This window comes from Lathamus discolor, chromosome 15 (assembly GCF_037157495.1).
Source record: "Lathamus discolor isolate bLatDis1 chromosome 15, bLatDis1.hap1, whole genome shotgun sequence".
Lineage (NCBI taxonomy): Eukaryota > Metazoa > Chordata > Aves > Psittaciformes > Psittacidae > Lathamus > Lathamus discolor.
In genome coordinates this window covers 6,704,952-6,732,303 of record NC_088898.1, presented here as the reverse complement: position 1 = coordinate 6,732,303, position 27,352 = coordinate 6,704,952, and the positions used below count along the sequence as shown (strand labels likewise).

The following is a 27,352-nucleotide window of genomic DNA, read 5'->3' as shown; positions in this document are numbered from 1 at the left end:
ACTATCTTTCAAAAGGAAATCAGCAGGATCCTCGTGGTTATCACATCATGGAATGGTTGTTTGGTGGACGAAGGCATATAGATATAGATGGATATACACACAGACACGATGGAGAATTTCCTGGTTATCTGCACTGCCCAATCTGCAGCAGCACCAAGAAGCTGTGAGGGGCAGGAGGGGCTGGGAAGTAGCATTGTTTAGAAGCAGTTAACAACTTGCCGCCTGATAATCTGCTTAGTGCTGTTTAACCGTATCTTAATTAGTAACACATTTGGGGAGATTATTCTAAATCCTTGTGTTAGGAAGCTGTATTGGAACAATGCTTTCTTCCTTTACAAGGCAGCCTGAGATCCTGACTGCCTCAGAAACAAAAGTACTAAAGGGGGTCTAGGAGGGAAGTATGGTAAGTGTAACAGTATGGATGAGCTGTTCATCCCAAGGAGCAGGATGAAATCCAGCAACTCAGAGTGCTGTGGCTGAGGTGTGATGGTGGCATAAGGAGGACAGATGTCACCATCAGCTGAGTATGGGTCCTCCTTCCCATCCCGTCCTCAAGTCCCTTCTCTGGGGACCTGGCTCAGCATTCAGTTACCCCTCCTCCTGTTACAGTTCATAGTGGAATTCCTCCTAAGCTATGTCACACACAATCAAACTGTTCTGCTAATACAAACCAGGTCTCAATAAACTCCCTGGAATTTCACCAGTGTAGCCCTTACTTATACAGCTCTGGCTCAGTTAAACATTTGAATGAACACCCACTTTTAAGTGATTGCCTGATTTATGCCAACTTACCTCTCCAAGTTCTTTACTTAGTAAGAGTTAGACATAACATTCAGCAGAAAAGACTGCCCTTTAGTATTTGTATTGGCTTCTGCACCAAAAAATCCATTTCCTAACACTGACAAGTGAGAAAGAAATGCAAGTTTTCTGCAGGTCCTTTTACAGACAGTACCAGAATTGTCAAGGACTATTGGTGCACCAGATAAGGATTTCAGAGCATCTGATAACATACATTTCCTTTGAAAGACCCATTGAAGAAAAACGCAATACAATATCCTCTTCCAGGTTCTAGCTTTGCTCTGTGGGTTTCATTGTTAATGACTGCATAAATCCCTGACAAATTATGTCTATGGGAATGTGACAGACAACAGCGGGGAAGCATGCATTGACTGGCTACCAAACATGTTCATGTAAGTAGGTGAAAGCTGGCATGAATAAGAAGACACAAAACATCATAGGACTCCTTTTATAGATGGATTATCTGACAATGTCAACTGTACTTATAGCTGATGTTAAAAACCATTTTTGTGCCCTGGTTCTCCTCTCACATCCACGGATATAATGAAGGAACAATTCTCTCTGAACAAATGTCATTTAAGATCAGATTCAATCCTTTAGGTTTCAATCCAGCTCTGGTTGCCATCAATGGAAAGAATCCTGCTGAACTTGAAGGAACAAAAAACAAATGCAAAAATCCAAGTGGCATAGATACAAATTATATACATTTATTTTTATTCATTTTAAATAACATTCTTCTGTATAAATTCTGACATATATTCAAATCATACACTTTTTATTTTAGAAATGCATTTGTAAGCATAGCATATGCTTAGGAGACACCTTATTTGGATGCGTAGTAAGATTGATTGGTTTCAGCTGGGAGCAAGTACAGCTTTTAAGGCCCACATTTCTCTTATCCATGCCTCTGACACAAAGAGCAGAGTCCTGTGGGAGCTCATTTTAAAACTTCACTTGACAGAGAATATCCTTTATTTAAAGGAGACTGTGCAAACTTCCCTCCCATTTCCATTGCATGTAACGTTTAAGATAACACGGTTGTAGAGCACTGAACTGGCCCAGGACACCCAAAGGATGCTGACTACATCCCCTCCTCTTTCATAAAAAGCTTCCAGTGTGCCAAGTTTGCCTGGTCCAAGGGAAGATGACATCTCCTCACAGCTCCCCAGGGCTAGTGCTCCACACAGTTATTTCTAGCTACAGTGGTTCATAAGATTTGAGATCATCTATTCCCATTAACCCAATCACTCTTTGCATGTCTGTTGCATTCTGTGCTTACCAAATGCTCTCCTAAGTTGCGAGCCATCCAGGCTGCCCCATGCCTTTGACATATCATTGCTTTTTGCCCTTTACCCACTCCATTATATCCTCTTGCCTTCAAGTTACTTGACTGTTGAACTCAGCCCATCCAGACCAGCTGGGTCCACAGGGCCCTCACGACCCTGAGGATTGTGCCTTGAGAGCTGGTTTCCCACCTTCACCCAGCCCTTATCGTACCTTCTCTATGTTCTACAGCCACTGTACCATGCCATCGACTACCTTTCTCGAGGAGAGCCACACAGCAGCATGCCCAAGGTGAAGCATGGTGGCCTTTCAGCAATCCTAAATGTATCTGTATTGCCACATCAGCCCTAGAAGTCTTCCAGATGCCTTCTTCTTGTCTTGTTAGCTTGAGTAGGACCTCAACACAGCCCTGTAAGTCCATTTCTGGTTTACCTGCCCACACCCCATTGTGGCATAGGACAAACCTCAACATCTGGGAAGCTTCATGACAAGTTACAACGCGGCAGGTCAGTGGTCCTGGTGTCTTTTAGTACCCTGGCACATGTGTGTTACTGTGCATCCCCTCAATCAACCTAAGCTGATAGAAGATACAACTAGCTCGGCTTCGTCCTCATCTCCTGCAGTGCCCAGGGGACACTACATGAGTGATGGAGAGAGCAAGGATCTCATCTCACACCACCAAAATCAAACATGAAGCTGTTTATTCTCTCTTTGCTGAGACATTGATACCCTTTTTTAAGTGCTATTCCTCTGAGCCAAAGGCCTGGTTGACTGGAGATAGCTGGGATTTTCCTGCTGAGTCATTCTGCCATCTGACAAGCACTGTCCCAGTGCCACATCCTTGCTGTGCTCCAGTCCCTGCTAAAGAACATCTTGTGCTTTCCTCTGCTGTCCAAACTCAGGCAGCCAGGTCCCCCCTGTCCGGCCAAGCTTCCCATCACATCTGTGGGGACCATCTACTTCCCTTCATCCAGATGTGCAACCCCTAGCAGCACAGCTGTACCACCCTCCCTCGCAGACGGACTATAAGGTATCCTGCCCTCCTCCTCTTCTCAAACCCAGGGCTCAAACACAAAGTATTGAGGGTAATTTGGAGGTCAGAAGCAGCCCAGACGCAAACACTTTCTGCACTGTAGTAGGTACAGATTAGGAGGGCTCCGCATCTGAACTCACACTCTGATTTTGCAGATGTTATTTCTACAGCAAGAGAAAACTCAAGGCCTATTTCTGGTACAAAGTAGCCAACAGTAATCCCAAAATCTGAGGAAGAGGTGTTTTCTCTCTCTACCAAAATCTTACAAAAACATTAAAGTGAACAATCCATCCTTCACTTAGCCTGCAAGCATTAGTCCCAGAAGCTAACACATCCTAAATCACCTTTCCCCACCCTCTAAGTGACCAAGTGCAAGCATATCCATAAATCAGCACTGGTAAATAGTTACAACTTCCAGGAAATTTTCTGCTCTTCCAAAGTTTGATGAGTGAGTCAAGGATTAGCAACATCCAGATTTTCTCCTCCACTCCTCCCCTGTTTCATAACTCCAAGTAACATTGCTCTGAATGACATTAGCCAAAGTTACTACCTAAACTCCGGGACCTCACCCAAGTCCCATCAGCTCAATATCACATTCTGCCCTTGCCGTTGCCCTTGACCATCTTCAACTCTTTCCCTTCTTACTTGTTGTGCCCCATCTTTAAACCCGGCAAGCAAGTTTTTGAGGCAGAAATGGCATGTTTGTGCATGTGTTTGAAGCACCTATACCCCCCACCCTCCCCAAAAAGTCTCTAATGGTAAAAAAAGCCTCCATGCAGCACCAGAAATCAAAAAAATAATCACCACATTCTTCCTACCATTTCTCATCTTGAGAAATACCTCCTTTCACCTGGCTCTGAGGATGCATCTGTCAGCTCCTGCTGACCTTTAGCAGGTACTTCATTTATCCTCAGCAGCAATTGCTTGCAGAGCACCAACACGCACATCAATGCAGCTTTAGTTCTGAGGTTCCTCGTGAGTTAGGCGAGAGGCTTGTTTCACACCCTGTTTAAATGTAATAGTATTGATTTTCATGGGCTGGACCTGGTGCTCACCAGCACAAGAAGGGTACAGTGCCTGCCTTGAGGCAGATACCAAGTGAGGAGTGACCTCCCAGTACTCTGCCTCCCATAGTTGTTCTCCCCCTAACAGTCCACCAGCCTCCCACAAAAATCAGGGGAATCAGGGACACAGCTGATTCCCCATCACCACCACCTTGTGCTACGTACATTTCCAGAAAACCTCAGTGCACTTTTAGCTTTTAAGCCTAGAAGCTCTTCACAGCTGAAAGCCATTCCCATCCAAATCTAGATGTTGTTGCTTTTGCCCTCCAAGAGGCTGCTTTCAGCTCTCTGACATGTCTCCCCTGTCACTGTGTCAGTGCAGGACAGATGGGAATGAGATCCTCTCACACCATGAGCAGCCGCTCTGAAGAAACTCAGCCACCGAGATCAGGCTCTCAGTGCATTCATGACAGTGTATTTGCATTTTGTGTGGAGATTTAAAAGGAAGTAACAGAACGGTACATCGAATTTTTGGACTCTTACTAGGCCCTAAGTCATGGCAACACTGGTATTCACTCTATATTTAAAGGAATGGGGAAATTTAACAGATGCAAGTAGGGAGCACTCACATGTTCTCTAAAAAAAGAAAGTTAGTCAATGACACTAGAAGAAAAGCTTCAAGCAGTCAGTGTTTGCCAGAGTCCCAGCTCCAACAATATTGCCATCTAATTTACAGTATTTTAAACAACCCTCAGGTTTTGTTTCCTTTTTAAACAACGCCACTAACCGCTGTACAGTTAAAATCTAGAGGATAAAATATGACTTGGGGGATAGGGGAGGTTCATGGGTTTGTTGTTGGTGGGGCGGGGGGGATTTTTTGGTTGTTGGTTGTCTTTTTGTACAAATAATTACAAATACAATTCCAAGAAGATATATTACATTTTATATACAGAACACACCATTGCTATCAGGGTAGGGTATTAAGCCTAGCTTTTCTTTTTACACGGCAACCCTGAGATGTCTTTGTCGTCTTCCCTTGCACAGAAACTATACAAGTTCATTAACTCTTCTAGAAAAACCAAAACGCATTGCTATGTTTTAATAGCATCATCACCCTGTATAAATACTCCGAAAGGGAAAAGCTTTGTCTCTTCCCTAACTCCAATGTTTTAATTCTTTATTTTTCCCCTGTTTCCCTGCTTAGTGGAAACTCATAATGGTGACTCTTTTCAAGTGTGCACCTCACTCCTCTACTTGCCTTTTGGTATTGCAGTGAACATCTCCCTTTCTCTTTTTGTCCTCCTTTTTAAACACATTTATATCAGGAACTAAAATGAAGCCTTTCCTGAAAATCCACTGTTAATTCATGAGCTACTTCTCAAACTAAAGGATGAAGACATAAGTGTTAGGTTGGCTGGATATCAAGTAGCTTTTGATGAGTCATGGGTACTGCTTTCTCCACCCTACCACTTCTTCATAAGATATTTCGGATCAGCATCATCAAGCCTTTAACAACAGTGAACTCTGTGGATCTTGATGGAGAACAGGCCACTGAATGCACTTCACCATATTACCTGAAATTCGGATGTACTACACTTTTTTCTGTTCACCTGCAAGCTACAGCATGCCCAGCATAAGAGTATCTGAAGAGCAAATTCCTCTGTGTGGAGCCTTGGCACGGATTCCTGATATCCTTTCAACAAGCCCCATAACTTTTCCAAGCCAACTTTGGAATAGCTGGATCACTGCTTTTAAGCTTTATAGTTATGCATGGGAGTCGTCAGCGTTAGCTGTCCATTCGGTGCGACTTCATTCCCATCATCTTCCAACAGCCCCGAAACGTCAGCATTGGGAATGCTGTCATGGTAGCTGCTAAAACTGATGTTGTCCTCTTTGAGTTCAATGGTCCAAAAAGGAGCATTGAGTTTTCTGTTCTGGTACTCACGATACATGTAGACAGCACCCACAAAGCCCATTAGTAGGACCACAACAATGATGATAACTGTCAAGATAATGATGTTAAACTGAGTCCAGGACACATCTGCAAAAGCAGAAGTGCTGTTGTCAGAGGAACTCATGGGAAATAGCATCTGTATAGTTGTTGGTGACAACGTACTGTTTATCACTGCAGTTGAAAAGGATGTTGCCTTGGTGGCATTTGGAGCAGATGTTGTGAACTCCCCTGTTTCTGGCCCAGGAGTGGCTTCTACAAAACAAATGAAAAATGGTCAATAAAAGCTAAGCTGGAGTTAAGCACAAACATAAGAGAGTTGACATTTATATCACAGTTATTATGGCAATAAAGTCTAAACTGTTAAAGCTGGTATGTTTTCACAATAGTTTACAAAAACAGCCAGGGTTGAGTTCCTTTAAGTAATCCTATGTGTTAAGTAAGTGCTCACTGACTGCAGCATCCCTATGTAAAATCTGGGGATGGAGGGGTAGGTGCAGTAGCCAAGATTCAATGTTAGATACATTCATAAATCTCACAGCAGCCCCCAGTCTGCATAACCAGAAGCAAAAAGTAACCATATCATCCCCCCAGAAAGACTATGGATGTTCCCATGAAATTTTTGAGCACAGCAGAAGCCAGTTTGGATGCTGGTTTCATTTCAGCTGCTGGCATTTGTCCACGCATGAAGGATGAGAACATGGGAACTATCAGACTGTGCCACAAGCTCAGTCTTCCTCTGCAGCCTGTTCCCAGGCACAAAACAGTCAAGAACCTGCCTTGTTTCCAGCAATGGGATGACTCCCTTCTCAGACCTAGGAGTCAGCAACATGTTAACCCTGGACATCTCACAAGTGGGATCCAAATTCATTACACCTTCAAACCAGTTGAGCTCTAGGCCTCGGAAACCATGATAAAAGCCTGAGTATTAGGCTCCCAGACATAACTAAAAGAGCATCTTTTAACAGGAATAACCTGATCTATTTTAGGTTCTTAGGTCCAGGCAACAAGAACCCTCCGGAAGATGAAGTGTCAATCAACCAAAGTGTTCTCGACACCTATTGCTCCCCAGGACTCTCTGCACCCTGTTTCCCACTCTCTTCCATTTCTCTTTGTCCTATCAGAAATGCAACTTTATTTTAAACCCACTTACAGCTGCAGCAATTACAGCTGATGGTGCTGTTGTATTGATCCAGCTCTCCCAAAGAGAATGTCTACTAATTATGACTGAGGAGAGTCACTTCCAAAGGACTAATTTTGCACTAAGCTGCATCTCCAATGGCAACAGGAGCTGGAAATATTCAGCACATCTCTTACCACGGGCCCTCAGGGGAACTCCCACGAGTTAACTTTGGACTGCCACGTTCCCAGCTTAGGCAATGGAGAAAGAAACTCTTATGAAGGGGGCATCACACACCTAATTTAGGCTCCTGTTCAGAGTCCCCTCCCTGCAGTAGCTCCTCTATTCTCTGCAGGTCCTGCCTGAGGTTGATAAGGATATTCAGGACGCTGAATGCCACGAAGGCATTCCTCTGTGGGATCACAGGCAGAATTTTGCAGTAGGAAGCAACGTGACAGGAGCAAGAGGTTCCTGGATACAGCTTTGGGAGAAGGGCACGAGGAATTCGGTCATCCTTTCCAAATTCCTGTATTAACACTCAATTCTTGGCAAACCCTGGCTTGGTAGCTATAATTAGAAATAAAACCCCAGAACAGAGACAATGGCTGATTCACCAGCAAGGAAACAGGACTTTGCTGGGCTTTATTTGTGAGTCAGCATCAGCTCAGTGCTGGCAGGGGGACATGGGTGAAAACACTTCCTGGAACCGACGGTAACGTCATGGTGCAACAGTGCCCTGCTCTGAGCACAGGCTGTCACTTTGAGCTGTGACACAGCGATGCCTGTTCCTGCTCACCAGGGCTGTGCCAACCCTCCAGATGTCCACAAGCATCTCCTTGAGAGCGGCAGATGTTCAGTCAATGGGCTGCTTTGGCAGCTTTGACATGAGCGTCATATCCAGCTGCCTGATTGAAATGCAGGCCCTGCAAAGCTTCTGCTATGTCCCACAGTGAATGAGCCCCAGCAGGAGCGAGGGCTGTGCCAGCAGTCCCTGTGCCAGCTCTCAGGGATGGCTGTGATGCTGAGCTGGGTGGCACGGGGCCACTCTGCATCACTGAGTCCTTGCTACTGTGCCTCACCAGAAACACCAACCACCCACAGGTCTAAAACACTAACTTGGGTCTAAAACACTGACTTGGGTCATCCCACACATCCATCAGCCTTGAAAGCACCAAAATCTTGGTCAGGTTTAAGACTCTCTAGATATTGGAGGTTGGGTTTAGCTTTATGCTGGCTTGTTTCAACTGCAAGCATTTAAATAGAGACTTAAATCACCATCTGGGTGATGATTCTGCTCTAGAAGCCACTCAAAACTAGGCTACTCAAATGCGCTAGTGGCTTATGAAGATCTTAACCTAAAACTAGTTAAAACACAGTACCTCAGTGTGTCAATTTGAGGCAAATTGTGTGTAAGAAACTGGAAAGAAACTGTGTGCCTCTTTAGTTGCTTAATAAGAAAGGGGAAAAGAGGTATCAAGGAAACAGGAAGGCCAGAAGAATGTGTCCCAGTCCCTTTGAAAGGGGACAGTCCTTCCCTACATCAGAATAGGCTATAACAATGCCATTAAAATCAAACTGAATGGTGAAAGCTGCAAGTCTCCAAGCCAAGCCATACTCGTGGATTTTAATGCAGCAAGGTCATGCAGCTCTCTGCAGAGAGAGCTGTGCAGGGGGAGGTAATGGGTGAGACGATGCAAAAGTGCCATTTCCAGCCTTGTAACGGTACAGTTCCAGCTAATCAGCATTCAACTTTTCTGTATTGATCATCTCTCTGAGCAGAGCAGGATGCTGTAATTGCACCTCCAGAGAGCAGCATGGGAGTGACAACCACATTAGCTCCTAACAGAAGATCTGAATTAAATCTCTGCTGGTGACAAGGGCAAATTCAGGCCCAAATACTTTCCCAAACTCTTAGGTTCTCTTATCTAATCCATAACACCAGTAACATTTCCATGCATGGAGCTGGAGATCCACCTTGTGGACCAAACTCCTGATAACCACTGAAGGAGCAACTTAAGAACCATTTTCTCTCATTTTACTATGAGTCCTCATGCTGTGCAGTAGCTTCTCTATGTACCAGAGCCAATTTGTGCAGTGTCTTGGATGTGGATTGAAGACTGATGAGAGACTCCCAGAGTGGATACCAGTAAATTCTGGGCTTGACCCTCTATTATCTAAAATTTGGCCCAAATAGTGTCTGCAGAGTATAAGAAGTGACAAGATTCATTATAAACACCATTTCTAGGGAACTAGGCAGTGCTGTTGGATGGACCGGTCAATAATGACAATTCACTGGGCACTAAGATCATGTATATCAAGCAATGGAAATCTGAAAACCTACATTTAAATATACTGCAAACCACTTGTTCACTAGAGGTGCCTGCTTCAGTCTGGGATTCAGGGAGGTTACAGAGGTAAATTTCAATCAGATTTCAAAGCCAGTAGGCAACAACACGGTCTGGTTTTCTTCCCGGTAATGCAGGCTAGACAAATCTAAACCAATCTGAACAATAAACAACATTCATAGCAGCCTTCCAGTATCTGAAGGGGGACACAAGGATGCCAGAGAGGGACTCTTTAGCAGGGACTGTAAAAATAGGACAAGGGTGATGGGTTTAAACTGAAACAGAGGAATCTCAGGTGAGACGTAAGGAAAAGGCTGTTTCCTGTGAGGATGGTGAGGCATCCCTGCCTATGACAGGGGGTTTGAACTGAGTGATCTTAAGGTCTTTTCCAACCCAAACCATTCTATGAGTCTGTGATCCCCTTCCCAGCCTTCAGGAGGAGTGTGTTTTACCTTTCTTGGTGCAGTTGGTCCCATTGGGTTCTCGGACGTAGCCATCCTCACACTGCTCGCAGTGGAACCCGGTGGTGTGGTACAGGCAGCCGATGCACTCCCCACTGTCCGGCCGGCACACGCTGGGCGACTGCGCTGGGTCCACGTTCCCGTTGCACTTACACGTCACGCAGATGCTGTCAGAGTTGTAGTAGCCGTTGTCACAGCGGTTGCAGTTCGGGCCAGTGTACCCAGTTTTGCACTTGTCACACCTTGGGGCACTTTCACCATGATCTAGAGAATACAGAAAGCAAACAGGGGATGCGTCATACCCCCTGGAGAGAAACACCCACTCTGGGGTTTGTTCTTAGGGACCTGACCACAAGCCACTGTGACAAAAATCAGCCGTTGAGTATTAACCAATCTCAGATTTTAAGCTGAAAATACAACTTTTGACCTGCAGCAGTTTCTTTGTCCCTAGGGGTTAAAAAGAAGCTCTTGGGGTTTCTGATGCCTTGTACCAGCATCGCAGAGCATGCTCGGCATGGTGCTAAGCAAACAGATGATTACTCCTGAGCATTCCCATCTCAAACAGCCAATTTCAGCAAACAGCTGGAACTATATCAGGGATGTTAGGAATCTGCAGGAACTTTTGGGGCTATACAAAGCCAGAGGTGGCTTGATTGTAAAACTGATTCAAGAAGTATCAAAAAAAGCCTTATATATGTTTATTACAGCTATAACTTCTCTTGATTACATGATAATAGAGCAGCGACACATTCCTGATGCCCTCCACTGCACAGCTTCTCTCACAAGAGGCAACACAAGCACCAGGGATGCATCGTGCCAAGCACTGCTTCCACAAGGTGCCCTGGCTCCCACAGACAGGGTCATGGGCTATAAACCCCTTGCTAGGCTGATGCAGTGAGTGGCAATTTAATTGTAAAGCACTACATTCATTATCTGAGGAGTTAGACCAAAGGGAAAGCCTTACGTATGCGGCAGGTTCCAGTCGATGCCACGGTGGAGCACGGGCAGCGATGGCAGGAGTGGGCAGGATGGGTGCTTCTGTAGAATCCCTCCTTGCAGAGCTCGCAGTGGTTCCCCTCGGTGTTCCCCTGGCAGTGCAGGCAGATGCCTGGGGAAGGGACAGGAGCACAAGCAACCATTGAGTTGCAGGAACTGGAGCGGAACATTTGGAGCATGAATCCGCATGGAGCGCCCTCAATTATCAGAGCTCACAGGTGATTTTGGATGCCCTCTGGCCAAAACATGATCCTGGCCTCTTATGACCTCACGCCTACTCCATATGCACACACATATAATGTGAAAAAGTAGGTAGCCCCAGAAGAGAGGCATGCAGCTCCTCACTGAAAGGTCAGTGCAGGTAAACACATGCTATCAATAGTAAATGGTCCTCAAGGAAAGGGGTTTCAGTTTGCATTTGATTCCATCAGTGAGATGGAATCCTGAGGCTTCAAACCCCCATTCCCACAAGGGGTCCCTCCAGTTCATTGCTTTCTTTTTGTGCACAACCTCTTCCTACACCACAGACCTGATGGTTGGGGTAAGGAAGTGCTGCTGTCCTGCTTTGGGGACAGATGGCTGCATCCCATCCATGCAGCTCCAGCTCCTTCATCCCCATCACAGGCACAAGGCAGCAGCAGTGACTGACCTTCCCAAAGAACCAGAGGAGAACTGGGAGTTCATGTGAGCCACATCCCTTTCCTGAACGATTCAGGGAAGCCCCTGAATCAGAAAATCAACGTGCTGTGTCTTAGCAGAGGCTGTGTCCCAATGGCCCTTTAAATTGCATTTTGTGGCCAGAGAAAGAAATATGTCCCTGGTTATAAAAACGCAGCCTCTATCAAAAGCCCATCCATCAACAGGAACATTCTGTAATTCAGCAGGCTCCTCGACAAGGTGGCAGTGACCTGAGGGAAGCTGAGATTATTAAATCCCATGTACAAGACTCTGGAAAGGCAACAGCCACCTTCTAACAAACCAGGGCAGCAGAGAGCGGTTTATTCCCTGTATATAAAAGCCCAGACAGGAGATTCACTGAGCTAATCTGGCTGTGCTATAGGGCTATGGAAAAGTCTCATCAACATTAACCATACAAAACCCCCTGAATTAGGTTAATGCTGACTGTTAAAAAAGGAAACCACACAGCAGATTCTCTTATTCATACTGGAGCAGTTTGGCTCCTTTGCAATCCCAACACGCTGCATGGCTCCTTCCCTCTGCACAGTGATGACTCTGCAGTTCAGCATCCCTGAGCATCCCCAGCATGTCCTCGGAGCTAACCCTCATGCCAAGGGCAGGAAGCAAACCCACTTTGGGAATGATTCACTCACACAATGGTGCTGGCAGCACCCGGATGACTAAGGACACTCCCAAACAGCTCCCACACACTGTTTGCTCTTCACCCAACAGCATGTCAGCCACGAGCCAGTGGTTTTTGTGGGAAAGATGTCAGGTTTGAGGGGAAATGATCTGCAAACCTCCATCAGCTGCTTCACTGGGATGCCTGGGACAGACAGAAGGTTAATCTGCCCCATCAGCAGCAAGGGTTCCTTGAACCATGCGCTGCGGCCTTTAATAGTGGCATAAATCTGGAGTCTGTACAGTCTTGGTCATTTCAGGACCAATGTCTTTCCCATCAGCAGGAATTACTTGCATTTCTTTACATGAACCCTGCGAGATGGCTGTGTTTCCAATGAGTCAGCAAGTTACTCAGCCGTGCACAGCATGCATGGGCTTGCAATCGGGTATCACTATGGAAAGCCTTAATAATTAATAGCACTTCCCATCCTGATAATGCCCTCAGGAAGGATCAAACTTCCCAATATCCCAACTGAGAAGCAGCAACCAGACTCCTTGCGCTGACATAAAACAGGGCGCAAGGGTCGTGTTGAAGGAAGCGCTGTTGCCTCGGGAGCTGCCTGATTCCCAACCCAGTGATATTAAATAATCCTCCTGGCCTATGGAATGCCGAGTGGAGCCGGTTGTAAAGCCGGCAGAGGGAGCCCAAAGAACAGCACTGATGCCAAAGAAAGCTTGAAAATGTGACAAAGACCACATAGAGTTGATGTAAAGCTGGGGAGGTCACACAGAGTGCAGTGTCTAGAGCAGGCTGAGCGCTGTGTTACTTATTAGATGTCAGACCTAATTGTTAATCAACTGTGCTCTGCTCTGGTTTTGTGGGGTTCTCCGACCCCTCGCAGCAAATAAAGCAGATGGAGGAAATTTGGGGGGAAAAAAGGGGGATTTTTGTATAATCAAGAATAGGGCATTAACCGAAAAGAGGGTTTTTCTTTGCAGTGCTGTGGGCAGCTCCAGCTGAAGGGCTGCTGCACAGCCCCATCCCAGGGGCAAGATCTGTGCTGGGGGGTTGGGTTTTAATTAAATCAAGAGCAGGGGGAACACTGAGGAAGAAAATGGGAGAGCAGATTATCTTACTCCTTCACAAAACCCACACAGCCAGCTCCAAATCAGTAACACAGCTCATGTGTGCACAGCTTTAGGTACAGTCTTGTATCCTTCAATACTGGTAGGACAGAAGCACATACAGTTCCATAGAGGAATGAATGCAGTAATTCATCAGTGTATGTCTGGTGCCCAGTGCTAACTGATGCTCAGCAGGATCAGGGCATTGGCTGCCCATTCCTCTGCTTTTCAAGGCCAGGTTGCACAGGGCTTGGAGCAATGTGGTCTAGTGGAAGATGTCCCTGCTCATGGCAGGGGGGTGGAACTGGATGAGCTTTAAGGTCTCTTCTAACCCAAACAAGTCTGTGATTCTATGAAACATATAGGACATGAGGGAAGAGACAGTGGTGCAGAAATTACCCCAAATCACCTTATTTAATGAGCTCTGCCTCTCTGCCACCTACAAAAACCCCTACAAAGGCTTTGAAAATATTACTTCTTTCTAAGCTTCTGCATAAATATCACAGAACTGCATTTCAGCCTGGAAGATCTGATGAGAATTTGGATTTTGGAGTGTAGGTTCTGCTGCTGAAGTGGGGATTGTGCAGGAGTCACATAACATTCCTTCTCCAGGATCTCTCCTTTCAGTGGAAATGGGAAATCAATTAGGATCCCCCTGCCCTCCCATAAGCTCTTCAAGCACAGGTACCTCAACATTTGCACTCTATCAACATCTGCATGAGTGAGATACAGCCAAAGAAGAGACCAAGGAAAAGGAACAAGGCAAACTTATAAGAAGTGGGCAATATTAATTAGGTGCTGCCAGTTTTTTCTAGCACTAATAGTGTTCTCTGTGGCAATAACAGTCACCTTACCTCAGTGCTAGTGCAGTAGATGTTTCCAGGTAAACAGCAGCTAAACAACAGCTGCTTAAAAGCCAGTGTTGTGTATGTGTGTAAGCTCAGAGAACAATAGAGCACTGATTTCCAATAGAGACTGCAGAATAAAGGCTCTGCACTGCAGCCTGGGGTGGGTAACGCAGTCTTTATTGACTTCCTTGAGAAGAAGACTAGCTTCAAAGCTGCATTTTAATTTCAGTTTAAATGTAAAGATTCTGGGTATTCAAGGCCTAAATTCTATGATTCTAAAGATGCAGACAAAGAGGATGAGAGCGGAGTTCTGCTGCACAAAAATGACAAAAAACAGAGATGGAGGAGGCAGGTAAAGCCTGCACCCGCCATGGTCACAAGGGGAAGGTTACCTGTGGAGCTGTTGCAGATCTTGGAGTGGCTGTTGCACTGGCACGGCTCACACGTGGTTTCATTAAACCTGTAGTATCCATCACTGCACCGGTCACACTTCAGATCCATGACACCAACTTTACACTGGCATTTCCCAGAGCTGCACAGGGAAAAACAAACAGTGAGATCTGGATGTACTGAGAGGCATCCAAAGTGCAGACCTCTGGTCAGTGATTTGGACTCCCTTTCCAGAGGAGGGGAACTCTCCTGGAAGCACAATATGAAATCCATAGGCAACAACTTCCAAAAGATATAGGGAGTTCAGGAGAGATTAAATCTCTGCAAAAGCAGTTGCCTTGACAGCAATTTCAAGCTGGGCACCAGAAACCATCGCTCACTGTGGAAAAGCCTTGGCCCAAAGCCATCCCCATGCATTACCCTCAGCAGATGCTCCAACAGCCTCTCTCCCCTCCCAGCTTCCTCAGGCACCTGCCCCAGGTCCTGGCAGGACAGCGAGATACCCATGAGCAAGATACCCTACCTCGACCATAAAAGAGCACCCACATGGATGATCACCTCTCCCCACATGGATACCAAGCAGCACTCCCCAGCTTTTTGGGAGAGTGGACAATTCCCTGTTCACCAGGAGCTTTTCCTGCTCCCTCAAGAGCACAGCATCTCAGGTGTCTTGCTTGCAGCAGGCATCAGCCACTTGCTCTCCTTCATGATCCTATTCATCCCTTCCACACAGCATCCCCACAGCCACCCAGGCAAAGGCTCCCACTCCAGTCACCTTCTTCTACCCAGCAGCAACCAAGGAAAGACAAGAGAGGATTTTCCCTTCCCCAGCAGTTTCCTCTACACTAACCCCAGCCAGGAGCCTGTTTACTTGGGCACAGAGTCTGAAGTGCATGGAGGGTGGAGCTCTGCGCAGTTAAAACAGAGGGTATTGGTGTCAGCTGGCATGAGCAAATACCAGGAGGCTATAAAAAGCAAAGGTTACCCTCATTCCTTTGGCTTTCCATGCCAGTCTCTTGACGTAAAGGCTTCAAACCCATCGCTTTCATAAGCGACTACATACTAGTAGCATTTAAGCTCAACTCTCAGTGAAATAAGGGTACATAGGGACAGGACACGGGAGAATGGCTTTAACCTGCCAGAGGGAAGACTGAGATGAGCTCTTAGGCAGAAGTTCTTCCCAAAAAAACATGATCTGGTCTCCTACAGGAGATGGCTTCATTTGAAGCCGCAGTGGACAAGGCAGGTACCACCAATGGATGCATCCTCCTCTCAGCTCTCACCCTGTATAACCTCCTCCCTATTCCTGCGCTTGTTTAATTCAGTATTCCAGGGTTCAATGTGTCTGCACAGAGATAACCTATTGTTCTCCCTCTCTCCTCCTGGGGAAGAGTGAGCAATGCACAATTTGCTTCTAAAAGCCCCAAGAAAAAAACCTGCTGATTAAAACCTATAGAGGCTGAGGCTCCAAATGGCTCGATGCACTGTTGATGTGTTGGTTTTCATTAAGATGCAGTAGATTGCAATGTTTTGGGGAAGACATTGCTTCCGTTGGAAATTAACAGCATTTAGTATTTCTCTTGTTCAGTTGCTTGCCAAAGGAAGAGGAAACACTCAAAAGCACACCAAAATACAGAACTCAGCCCAAGTGGGTACACAATTAAATAGTTCCAGCATGTGAAACTTCAGGCTTATTTAATGGACTGATTACAAGAAGGAGAAAAAGAAAGATGACGTCTCCTCCTTTCCAGACTATTATCTAGAGTTGCAGCAGGCAGATGCACAATTCAAAGGGATGCTGTTAAGCAGCTCAGTACATTTGACTTTGAAAGAGCTTTTCACAAGACCTAACGTTCATCCAAGTGTTGTCACAGTGTTTGAAATGAGAGCAAACAGAAAGTTTGGGTTTATTTGCTTCTAACTGCTACCAGTCAGATATTCCTGTATGTAGGCAGGGGACAGGCAAATCCAAGCAGGGAAAAGCAACTAATGGGGGGGAACTGATGCTTAACCTGAAAATACACCTGTGTTTACTCATAAGATGTACCTTATGAGTATGACACAGCAGGAGCAAGCACTAGAGCTGGTCAATGTTCACTCTCCCAAGCTGGAGTCCAGAGTGCCCTGTTTTATCCTCTCCTGTCCCTCCATTAAGCCTTTACATTAGCACCCACATCTTCCTCTCAGCAGGCACCCCTCCATCCAGACTCCCACTTCATTGCTTTAAAGGAGCTTTATTTCCCCGGTGGCTCTGCTAGAGCTCAGCGCAGCATTTTTGGGGCAGTATGCCTTGATTTGACTTGTTAGCTTAAAAATAACAGGAAAAAAGCTATATATATATATATATATATATATATACACACATATGTACAAAAAAAGGCAGTTTAGGAAAGTTTGGGTTTAATGCCTCTCAAACAGACCTTTTCTCAACATGTTACACATGGCCCAAAGCCAAGTTCTGCATGTGCAAGAATTAAATCACTCAGCAAATATAAAGCTTTGCCTGTGGTCATTGCTTCCATAGAATAAAGCCCCCTTACAACACTCCTTTTTATAGCTCCAGCCCAGCAAAGGCTGTCAGACACTTTTTAAAGCAAAGGTCAATGATATAAATGCATTGAAACCACACAGAAAAAAAAAGTGCTGTTAACAGACCAATTGTGCACATGAGAATCCAGAAACTTGAAAGAAAAGACCCACAGTTTAATACTTGCATGGTGAGAACTGAACTGGATTTTGAGCATTAGCCAGGAATTTCTGTTTTGGGGGGAAACAGGGGGAAAAAGAGGGGGGAAGGGAAGGAGGAAAACATTTTGATGCAATAACATCAATTGCTCAACTCCGTTTCAGATGATTATTAACTCCATTAAAGCCAACCAAATGTGCAGCTCTCACAAAAGAATCGATGTTGGGGCAAAAACAGTCTTCCAGTAACAAAAGCCTCTGTTTCTCCTAGCTTTTTATGAATATACTTACTTTAAAGACCATGTAGGTACTGCATATCACATCATCCATCAACTTTATATACATTTCCTAATGATTAAAACCATCACCGGCACATGAAGCCCTGGCAGAGGGAGTCGGCAGTGATTAGCCAGCCGGTGGGGATAGGGGCAGCACATGTGCAAGGCTTGGATCTAGCACTGAGTGATCCAATACCCAAGGGCAAGGGCCACACTTGAGGCCAGACTTGGGATCTCCCAAGGCAGGGGCTCATGCATCTGATCAGAACTATGGGCTTTGTGTCATACCTGAAGAGCTGCTGCCTTGATGTCTGCAGGGCAATAGCTTGGGGCTGGATGCACTCACTGCAGGATGCTGACATACAGGGTAGGAGGCACTGGGCAGGGGTCATATATAAAAGCAAGTATTGGGCAAGGGGAACAGCCTAAATCCCAAAATTTATCTGCAAAAGCCGGTCTGGTTTCACTTCCACTCCACACAAGGGGAAACAACCACTGGATACAGGAAAACCCCATCACTTGCCAAGCGATCTGTGCCATTAGTGGCAACAAAACGTTGCCTGTGATGGGGTTTTACACAGGACTGCAGCTTCACAGCTACAGAAGGGGATACAGGAGGGATCTCCACTCTGTGCATTACTCTGGGTACTCTTCTAGAGGAGGAGGAGTTTTGACCCCACTTGGAAGTGTCCCCTAGAGCACAGAGAACAGGCAACACCTCCAAAGTCCTATCTCATGCCTGGCCTGAAGCCACAGAGCATCCCACAGGGAATTTTCATCCCCCAGGTCTGATGGCCAGGGAAGGACACGCTGATGGGATGTGCCCTCACCTTGTACCCCCCAGCACAGGAGAGCCTCATCAGAGGCAGAAAACCATAAAAGCAGTAAAATATGCGATATGAGACAGCTCCTAATGTGCAGTTGCATCTGCAATGGGTCTCCACTCCTCCACAGAAACATCCTGAAGTCAGGGAGGGACATGACAGACATAAGATGGATGGGGAGATGAAGGACCATAGCCTTAAGGGCTGTTGGGAGACATGCTGTGCAGTTTAATGGTGTAACACAAAACCTCAGCAACCTCTAATCATTGATTTTCTTCTTTTTCCCTTTCTTCTCCCAAGAAGGAGGGAAGGGAGGAATTCATTTGGAATGTTTTCCCAGATGCCACAAGAACCTGGATGCCCAGGGACTGCCTGACCATATCTGAGCCAGTCAAAACAGCTCAGCGCCAACCTTCTGTGCCTTTATATTTAAAGCATATCCCCTCCCAGCCATCGCCTTGTAAACCTCTGATGACACATAAGCCCATCATCCATCCCAGCAGCACCCAGAGGTGCTCCTGTGACATATACAATTACCAGCAATGACAGGGCTCAGTAGGAACGAAGGAGAACACGCTGCTGAACCGCGAGCACCTGTAAAACAACCCTTGTGAAAAGGCTCTGTCACACTCTGATGGAGCAAGACAAAAGGATGCTGCGAGATGAGGTGGGTTCAGAAGAGATGTCACCCAGAGCAGTGTGTTTCACCAGCAAGCCTGGGTCCTTTTGTGCTGATTCGCTGTGATGTCTGACAGCAGCAGGGGATAAATCTCTTTGGGCAACGCAGGAAGTTAACATCTGAAAGCTAAACGCTCCAAGCCACTTCCATGGAGAACCAACGCTGTTGATGCTCATCCCAAACAGAGAAACCCTCGTGACCCACATATTGATCTTCCTTTAGGTCCATTGACTATCAGCACATGGGGAAGCAGAGAGCAGGAAAAAGCCCCATGTTTGGGTTTCACCTCCCTGCTCTATCAGCTCAAACCACACAGCCAAACCACTCGAGAGGAAGGGTTAGTGCACCCATGGGTGAGCCCCGCTCAGAGCCGCCTTTGTGGAGGGCAGAAGAAGCGGAGCTTTATTGTGAGGAACATTGGGCCATTGTGCTCCGCATTCCTCGCTCCGTGCCGGGGGATGGCATCTGTTTATATGGCAGCTCTTGACAGAGCGGGGACACTTCACAGCTCTGAAAGGCCACTCTGTGAGTGTCAAAGGGGCACCTTGTCTGGCCACCGCCGCCTCCACGGCCCCGTCTCCCCCGCTAAGGATGCCCCATGCAGATGGGAAAGCTGGGAATCTCCATCCCAGGGCTCTGCTGTCAGCCAGGACCTCAGCAGCTGGGGAGGGAGGAAGCGATGGGAAGACCATAATAGAGAGGGAGGTTGGAGGGGGTCCTCTATGGTTCGGCATGAGGAGGAGCAGCAAAAGCCTAACTAACCACAAAATCTCAACCCCAATGGGTGGGTCCCAGCTTCTCAGAACATCCCCGGAGATCACAGCACTATGGGGATGGGATGGGTAACATCAATGCAGAGGATGCATCAGTGGGGAAGGCAGGGAGATGGGACTGGTCCCCACTGGACTCAGTTTTACCCAGTACAGTCCTTCCATCAGATCTCAACTGATGCCTCCTGTCATGCAGCAGCAAAAGCCATGGGCAATGCACACTGCCCAAGGTCAGGCTGGGCACCACCTCCCCTAAACCAGAATCTAGCCACAAGAGCTTAAAAAATGGAGCCAGTATGTTTGTTGAGGGCAGTCAGTGTGTACAAGTCTGCACCAGACAACACAGGAACAGCAAAGCCTGCTGGAAAATCACCAAACAACAGGATTTCAGAGAAGCCACAACCCCTGTAGGGGAGATGATAACAATCTGCCTTTCCCTGCCACTGTGTCCGGTCACTCATTCCCCATCCTTGCCTGCAACAGCGTGAACATGGGTGCAGGTACAATATTGTGGGGCAAATTGGATGTAAAGGATGTAAGAGTCTGTAATAGAAGAGAGGTTTAGATGTTAAAGCACACACAAATAAGCTCTAAGAGGGCAGTGTTCAAGGCCACATTGGGCAGAGCCTTGGGTGACATGGTTTAGTATGAGGCATCCCTGCCCATGGCAGGGGGTTGGAACTGGATGAGTTTAAAGGTCTTTCCAACCAAAACCACTCTGTGATTCTATTCTTCTTATGATGTCCACATGTAACTGCTTCCGCTACAAAAAAAGCCCTGTTTCTCTGCAGTGTGATGCTGACAAGGCATTAGTGGGAGATAAAGAGCCTCCGCTTGTGCTCAGCCAATCTACAGAAGTCATTTAAAATAGGAGAAAAGGGGGAGGCTCGTTTTTGGGTTTAAAAATAAAGTTCTTGAGGAGTTGGGCTCCCAAGGTCTCTCTCCGGAGGGGAGCAGTGCCCGGTGTGGTTTGCTGGACTGCTAATTGGAATGGAAATGCAGTTCCCACGCAAAGCAGAGCCGTTGCAGAAGTGTGATGACAGCCTAGAGACAGCAGATGAAGATCCTTCTCAATGCAAAATGAGAACTCCACCACCTTCCCCCAGATAACCTCCTGTGCTTGGGATGTGCAGAAGCCCTAGGAATATGAGGTCTTATCTCAAATCATTGCCATGAGCACCCTTCCTGCACAGGCTGATGAAGCTCCACAAAAACCTTGAATTTCAATGGAATCTACACTTTACGACTACCAAAACCCCCAAATTCTGCCGCATGTGGCTTCATATGACGTGATGCTCAATCTGCAACCCACCTGGGCACTTCCCAACACCATCAGGACTGACATTCCATATTGCTTTTCCCCTCTGTGGTCTCTTTGCATCCTTTCACATCCCACCAGCTCCCCAGGCTCCTTCAGGAACCCCAACCCAAAGGGGTTTGGGTTCCAGCTCGAAGCCCTTCACAAAGAACATTGTCCAGTGCTGCTGACCTTACCCTCAGCAGCAGCACCCCATACGAGTGAGGGTCACAAGATCAGCCTCTCCAAAGAGAGGCCCGCTACAAAGAAGGCACAGAGGGATGGAGGCTGCCCTATGAACAGCGCTCCCTTTTCAGCCCACAGCATCCCCGCTCCAGGGGACAGCAGTGTATGAATGCTCTCAGGGACCCTCTGCCTTAATGCTAATGTGAACACAAAGCATGAGATGCCCTTGAGGGGGTAAAACATCCCTGAATTAACACTTTGGCATTCATATGTGTGCTTTATCTTTTCTATTAGAACGGAAATGAGTGACAGGAGCTCTCTCTAACATGACTTATGCCGAGCCTGCAGCATGAACCGTGCATGAACCAGGATCCACACTGCAAGCTGTGTCCCCAGCCAGCAGTAAGGAAATAGTGCTCAGTTAGGGAGGGAATGGAGTGCTGCATGCTGGGGCAGTGTGTTTCAGCATCAGACACGAACCAAGGCTAATGTTACCTTCAAGTATGTTGGAGCCTCTGCTTCCCATCACCCTCCTGCTTGTGGGGAAACTGAGGCACAGGCAGAGGGAGCAATGTAAAGGCCACAATTTAATATGCATCTGTTTTCAGTAGGGACAATGACAGTGTATTGCCTATGTTTAGAGCTTAAGAGAGCTGAAAAAGCCTAACCTAGTTTAGATGGTTAATCCAGGTTTAGCTAAACCATGTGGCAATCCTTAAACACCAAACAGCAGCACTCCTCTTGTTCACAAGCACAGGTACAGTGCAACAGAAGTTGGAAGCTGAAGCATCACTTTTTCTTCCTTGGAACTTGGGTGAGTTCATTTAAAACCAAAATCTCCCAGGGAAAAAGGGAATGGAGGGCTGAATCATGCCAGTCTCTTGATGCAGAGGCTTCAAACCCATCACTTTCATAAGTGACTATACTAGCAGTATTTAAGCTCAACTCACAGAGAAATAAGGACCTGTAGGGACAGGCCAAGGGGAATGGCTTTAACCTGCCCAAGGGGAGACTGAGATGAGCTCTTGGGCAGAAGCACTTCCCTGTGAGGGTGCTGAGGCGCTGGCACAGGGTGCCCAGAGAAGCTGTGGCTGCCTCATCCCTGGCAGTGCTCAAGGCCAGGTTGGACACAGGGGCTTGGAGCAAGCTGCTCCAGTGGAAGGGGTCCCTGCCCGTGGCAGGGGTTGGAGCTGGATGGGCTTTAAGGTCCCTTCCAACCCAAACCATTCCATGATTCTATGCCTGCAGCGCAGAGTGGGGCTGGTCAGTGCTGCTAGGAAAGTACAAATGAATATACAAGTGAAATGCAGTGTCATTTGAGGCCTCCTGCTCACCAGGAGGGTGCCACACACGCTGCCTCTTCCTGCCTGCACTCCTGCTCCTTTAAATCGATCAGCCAGAGGACAGGTTAACACAGGACCAACTACTTCCGCATGCAGTTAAAGAGCTGTGCTATAGCTCCTGGTGTCATTCCAGCAGGGAAAGGCTTCCCCTGGACCAAACCGCTTTCCTCTTGCCCTGTGCTTCTAGGCAGAGCCCTGCCACATCCCAGGGCTGTGCCATGAGTCACTGGGGACACAATGGGCAAAGCCACAATGCAGGACATGGAGGGCAGGGCTGTGCTGGGACTGCAGAAGGAGCCCCACTGCTGCCATGGCTGGTGGGGCTGGAGATCACCGTCATCCCAGGGCACCTCTGCTGCCTGAGGAGGCTCCTTGCCCAGCCATAGGGAGTTGGAGATAGGAGTTCAAGGCACAGGACTCTGCTTACACGAAGAAGACAGACAAATCAGTGCACAGGGATACAAGCCTGGGAGATGTGGGCTGCCCAGCCTGGGTACGGTGACCTTCTCCAGCAGCATCACCTTCACATTCTCCATCAGGTAGGGATGTTCCTGCTTCCTCAAAGGACAACGCAGCTTTCAACTGGAGGGGACCAAAGGATGGTGACAGATGCAGCTGATGGGGGGCAGCTCCTGGCTGCGGCCACAGTGCCAAGGGCTGGGACCACCACCAGGGCTTTGCAGCAGGAGCACAGCCCTTCCATGCACCCATGTGAGTCACTGTGATTTTCCACTACTCCATGACCTTGACCACAGCACTTGAAACCCCAGCTTCTTTCTCCACCCTTCCTCTATGGACTATGAACACTTCCAGGCCACAGCTATCTTTAGCAAGCATCCACACAGCATCCAACCCAGTGCAGTGTGGTTTTATCTGAGGTTTCTAGGCGTTAACCGCAACAGGGACAACACACTCCCCCTTCTCCAAGATATGTCAGCCTAGGATTGCATCCAGCCCCACAGCAAGCTCCAGCTTCAACTACACTCAGCTTTTCATCTAACACAAAACCCACCCAAAGCAGAGCATGGAAACCCTCTGCCATCCCAAAGGGGGATCTATGTGGATCTCCCCAGATAATCACATTTAAACCACCACCAAAACAGACCTTTGATTACTGGCCATGGAGCCCATTCACAGCGACAGCATGTCAGGTCAATGTTCACTCCCAAAATCAACTCTGTGCCTCGGGAAAGGGATTTCTGTTATTTGTATTTGATGGGCTACATTTGAGGTCTGGTTAATAAACAGTGTACTGGGGTGTGCCATCTGGCTGGCCACAGAGCATGCCTAGAAATAACACTGATCATCATATGGTGATGCTTTAAGAGGCAGTTTGACAAAAGCCTGGGCAAGTGGATTGAAATGGCTGAGGCATGTTTTGTGTGCCCTGAGAGCTCAGCCTGCCCCTCAAACTGGGGGGGTCGCAGTCCAAAATGACGCTGCTGTTTCACTCCGACACTGATCTCAACAGCAGTCGCTTCTGTTTCAAGCCAGCACGCAGCAATTGTGCAACTCGGAGATGGGCTGGTGCTGTAGAGGAATGAGTAAATTAAAATAACAGCTTACAGTGCTTCAATGACAATGAAACAGAAGCTGGTGAATGGTGTTGGGCAACGCTTGTGTGCCTCATCCCAAGCAGGGATTGCCCAGAGCGATGGAGAGACACGCACTGCTCCTCCAGGGACACAGCAGCAGGTACACATCAAGCCCAGGGCTCCAGACCCACTGTTTCCAGCATAACCCTCATCCCTGGATTCACACACACACACATCCCTGCAATGCAGGTGATGTTCTCCCACTCATCAGGACAGACCCCACCGCAGGGATGCGCTCTGGTACCCACATCCCAGCATCCATCCCAGCCACTGACAGCAGCGGATGTCTCTAGTCCCATACTTCTGCCATCTGCAGCTGACTGCTTTGATGCAATAGGACTGGGTGCATTTTTCCTGCCGGATTTTGCATCCCACTTCATTTTCCCATATAAATCACTGCACGAGGCTGCCCCACTCGCAGCCACACTGACGCCCCCAGCCCTGCACCACAGACAACTGACCTAATTTCCCTCTTTTTAAACACCCAGAGGTCATCTCCATCTGCAGCAAACCCCACTGAGCAGAGAAGCAAAGCACAAAGCCATCTCTGTTATCATCAGTCCTCCTCCCTCAGCCTTCCTCCAAATTGTGCCCTACGCTGCCCCTTCTAAATGCCTGAGGATCCCACATCTCCCACATCCCTCAAGGCTGTATAATGATGCTGAAGAGGAGAAGCCAGGGAGGTCCCACTGCCATTTGTGGGTCTGTACACATTGCAGTGATGGCTCACTATGAGCACCAGCTCCACCTCATTCTCCTTCACAACTCTGAGCATCTCACCTGAAGCTCCCAAGGGTGTTTCTTGGCTCGCTCTATGCGAGACATCATCACCCATGTCTGAGCTTCACCGCTGCCCAGTGACTCAGAACGCTCCCTCCCAGCTCATTCAGTTGCTGCAGCAGCACCTCCCTCCTCTCCCAGCCCCTGAAGATCAGATTTGCCCCATTTGCTTTTCTGCACAATTTCCCTTTCCAGTAAATCTGACCAAACTCTTTCTTGTCTGTGGCAATCCCTGATGCTTCCAGGCACATCCTCCCATACCAGCCACTAAACAAACCAAGTGCAACTCTATGCTTTCCACCCCCAAGAATCACCTTTTGTAGCAAGAAAGCCACTCCAGTCAACTGAAGCATTAATTTAAGTTCTGATTTTTCAGAGCTTATAGAAGCAGAAAGATGCAGCATGGAAACAAAAAGGAAGGACATCAGCAGAGGATTTGGGTAAAGCAAAATACATGTATACAATAATGGCAAAGAGCATGTCCCTGCAGCACATGTCGCTTCTGACTCAGCCCCAGCCTGGGCAGGGAAGTGCAAATGTTCAATACACGCTGAGCCTGCACCAAGCCCTAAAAGGCAACAAGGCTGATGCCAGCACAAGCTCATTGCATCCACACACAGGTATCACCTCCCTGGCAGTGCCCTGGAGCTCTGGGAACACCTTTGCTGGTGGCAGCAGGAGAAGGAAGCCCAGGAAGGCTGGAGCATCCCAAAGGGTCAGGCTGCTGCTCAGCCCATTCTATGCAGTAACACAGAGACACCCTCAACTCAGCAACAAATCTCTTGAGTGACAGATCACTGGTTGGAAAAGGAGATAATTGCATGCTGGCTTTTAAAAGGAACAATGTGAGGGTGGGTAAGGTGAAATGAAGAGGAATACATTCATTATACAACAGCTCAAAGCATCAGCTGCGGTGACTTTCTTAACACAGCCAAGGAGAGGAGGTGGCAGGGTTAAACAGCAGGCAAGGCAGGAGCTGACGCTGCTATCGGGCTGCTGCATGGCAAGGGCAGAGCATAAAGCTTCATTTGCCTCCATGTAATAAATAACCCTATGGAAAATAAACCTCCCCGAAGCTGTGCTCCACCCCACCTCCCCTTGAGCATGAAGGCGGTCCTATCCAATAGGGACTAATGGATGCGCAAGGACGAGAGGATGAACAAGAGGAGATGTTCTGCTTCCATACAACTCAGAAATGCAAGTTACCTCCCTTGTGGGCTGCCAGGGCTTTTGCCACAGCTATAGATAATTTTATACTCCAGTTCTTGAAAGACAGGAAGAACATGCTTCATGAATTTTTATAAGCCCAGCTTCCTTCCTGCTTTTTCGTGTCTCTTTTTCCCCCCTAAATACCAGCACCAGATGCCAAGATCCATCCTTGCCTGATCTGCATCCCACATCCCAAAATAACCCCATATCCTGATGTCACACACACAGCTCAGTGAAGCACCACCTTACTCACCCATCGCACTGGGCACTGACGGAGCCGGCGGGGCTGCATCCGCAGGGATGGCACCGATGTTGAACATCTGGATCCGGGAAGAAGCCCTGGGCACAGGTCTCACAGTGCAGCCCTGTGTAGCCCTCGAAGCAGGGGCACTGCCCCGTGGTGCTGTTGCATTCCGCGCTGGCGCTGCCCACGGCGCTGCAGTTGCACAGGTCTCCTGCAAGGGGAAAGAGAACCTGAAACCAATGTGATGGGGACATGCACTGAGCAGGGCCAGTGTCTCTGCCCTCCCCTTGCTTACTGCAGGCTGGAAGCATCGTCGCTGTAAGATGCTTTAAGGTGATGAGATGGTGCAAACAACTGTTGTGAGCATCCTGGGGGATGCTATGGACCGGGGGGTTCAAACCCCATGGTTCATGTTTCAAATCTCTCCCCAAAGAAGAGCTAGATCATGGGTTTAACTATTTAAATACATACATATGTAGCTATATATAGTGTTTGTACATAGATATGCACACATATATACATACACACTTGTCTGGCTACATGCCTCCAGGAGCCAGGTGCTAGCTCCTGCAGTATTACGATAAAGTCAGCAATAGGTGGCAGAATCACTGCTTATCAGATCCTCCATCTCACCCCTGATTTACCAGCAGGCTGGTTGTAGGACACCAGACACACACAGCACACCTACATCATGAACCACCACCAGCATACCCCACTCCTGAAGAATGGATAGAGTCCCATGACTGGAAGCCAGAGGAGCTTCAGGCATTTAGGCCTGTGGCAGGGCTCCCACTGGAACTGCCCTCAA

The 27,352-nt window shown here is 47.6% G+C and overlaps 1 protein-coding gene across 1 annotated transcript in view; it reads right to left on the bottom strand.

The window, feature by feature from the left end:
• Positions 1-1,480: 1,480 nt before the first annotated feature.
• Positions 1,481-27,352, bottom strand: part of MEGF9 (multiple EGF like domains 9) — a 48,115-nt gene continuing 22,243 nt past the window's right edge. The window contains exons 2-6 of the mRNA XM_065695561.1: positions 26,554-26,755; positions 14,657-14,796; positions 10,961-11,104; positions 9,988-10,260; positions 1,481-6,325 (exon numbers count right to left, since the gene is read on the bottom strand). Of these exons, the coding sequence (XP_065551633.1) occupies positions 5,871-6,325; positions 9,988-10,260; positions 10,961-11,104; positions 14,657-14,796; positions 26,554-26,755 (1,214 nt within the window). The 3' untranslated portion in view covers positions 1,481-5,870. The remainder of the gene's footprint in view (positions 6,326-9,987; positions 10,261-10,960; positions 11,105-14,656; positions 14,797-26,553; positions 26,756-27,352) is intronic.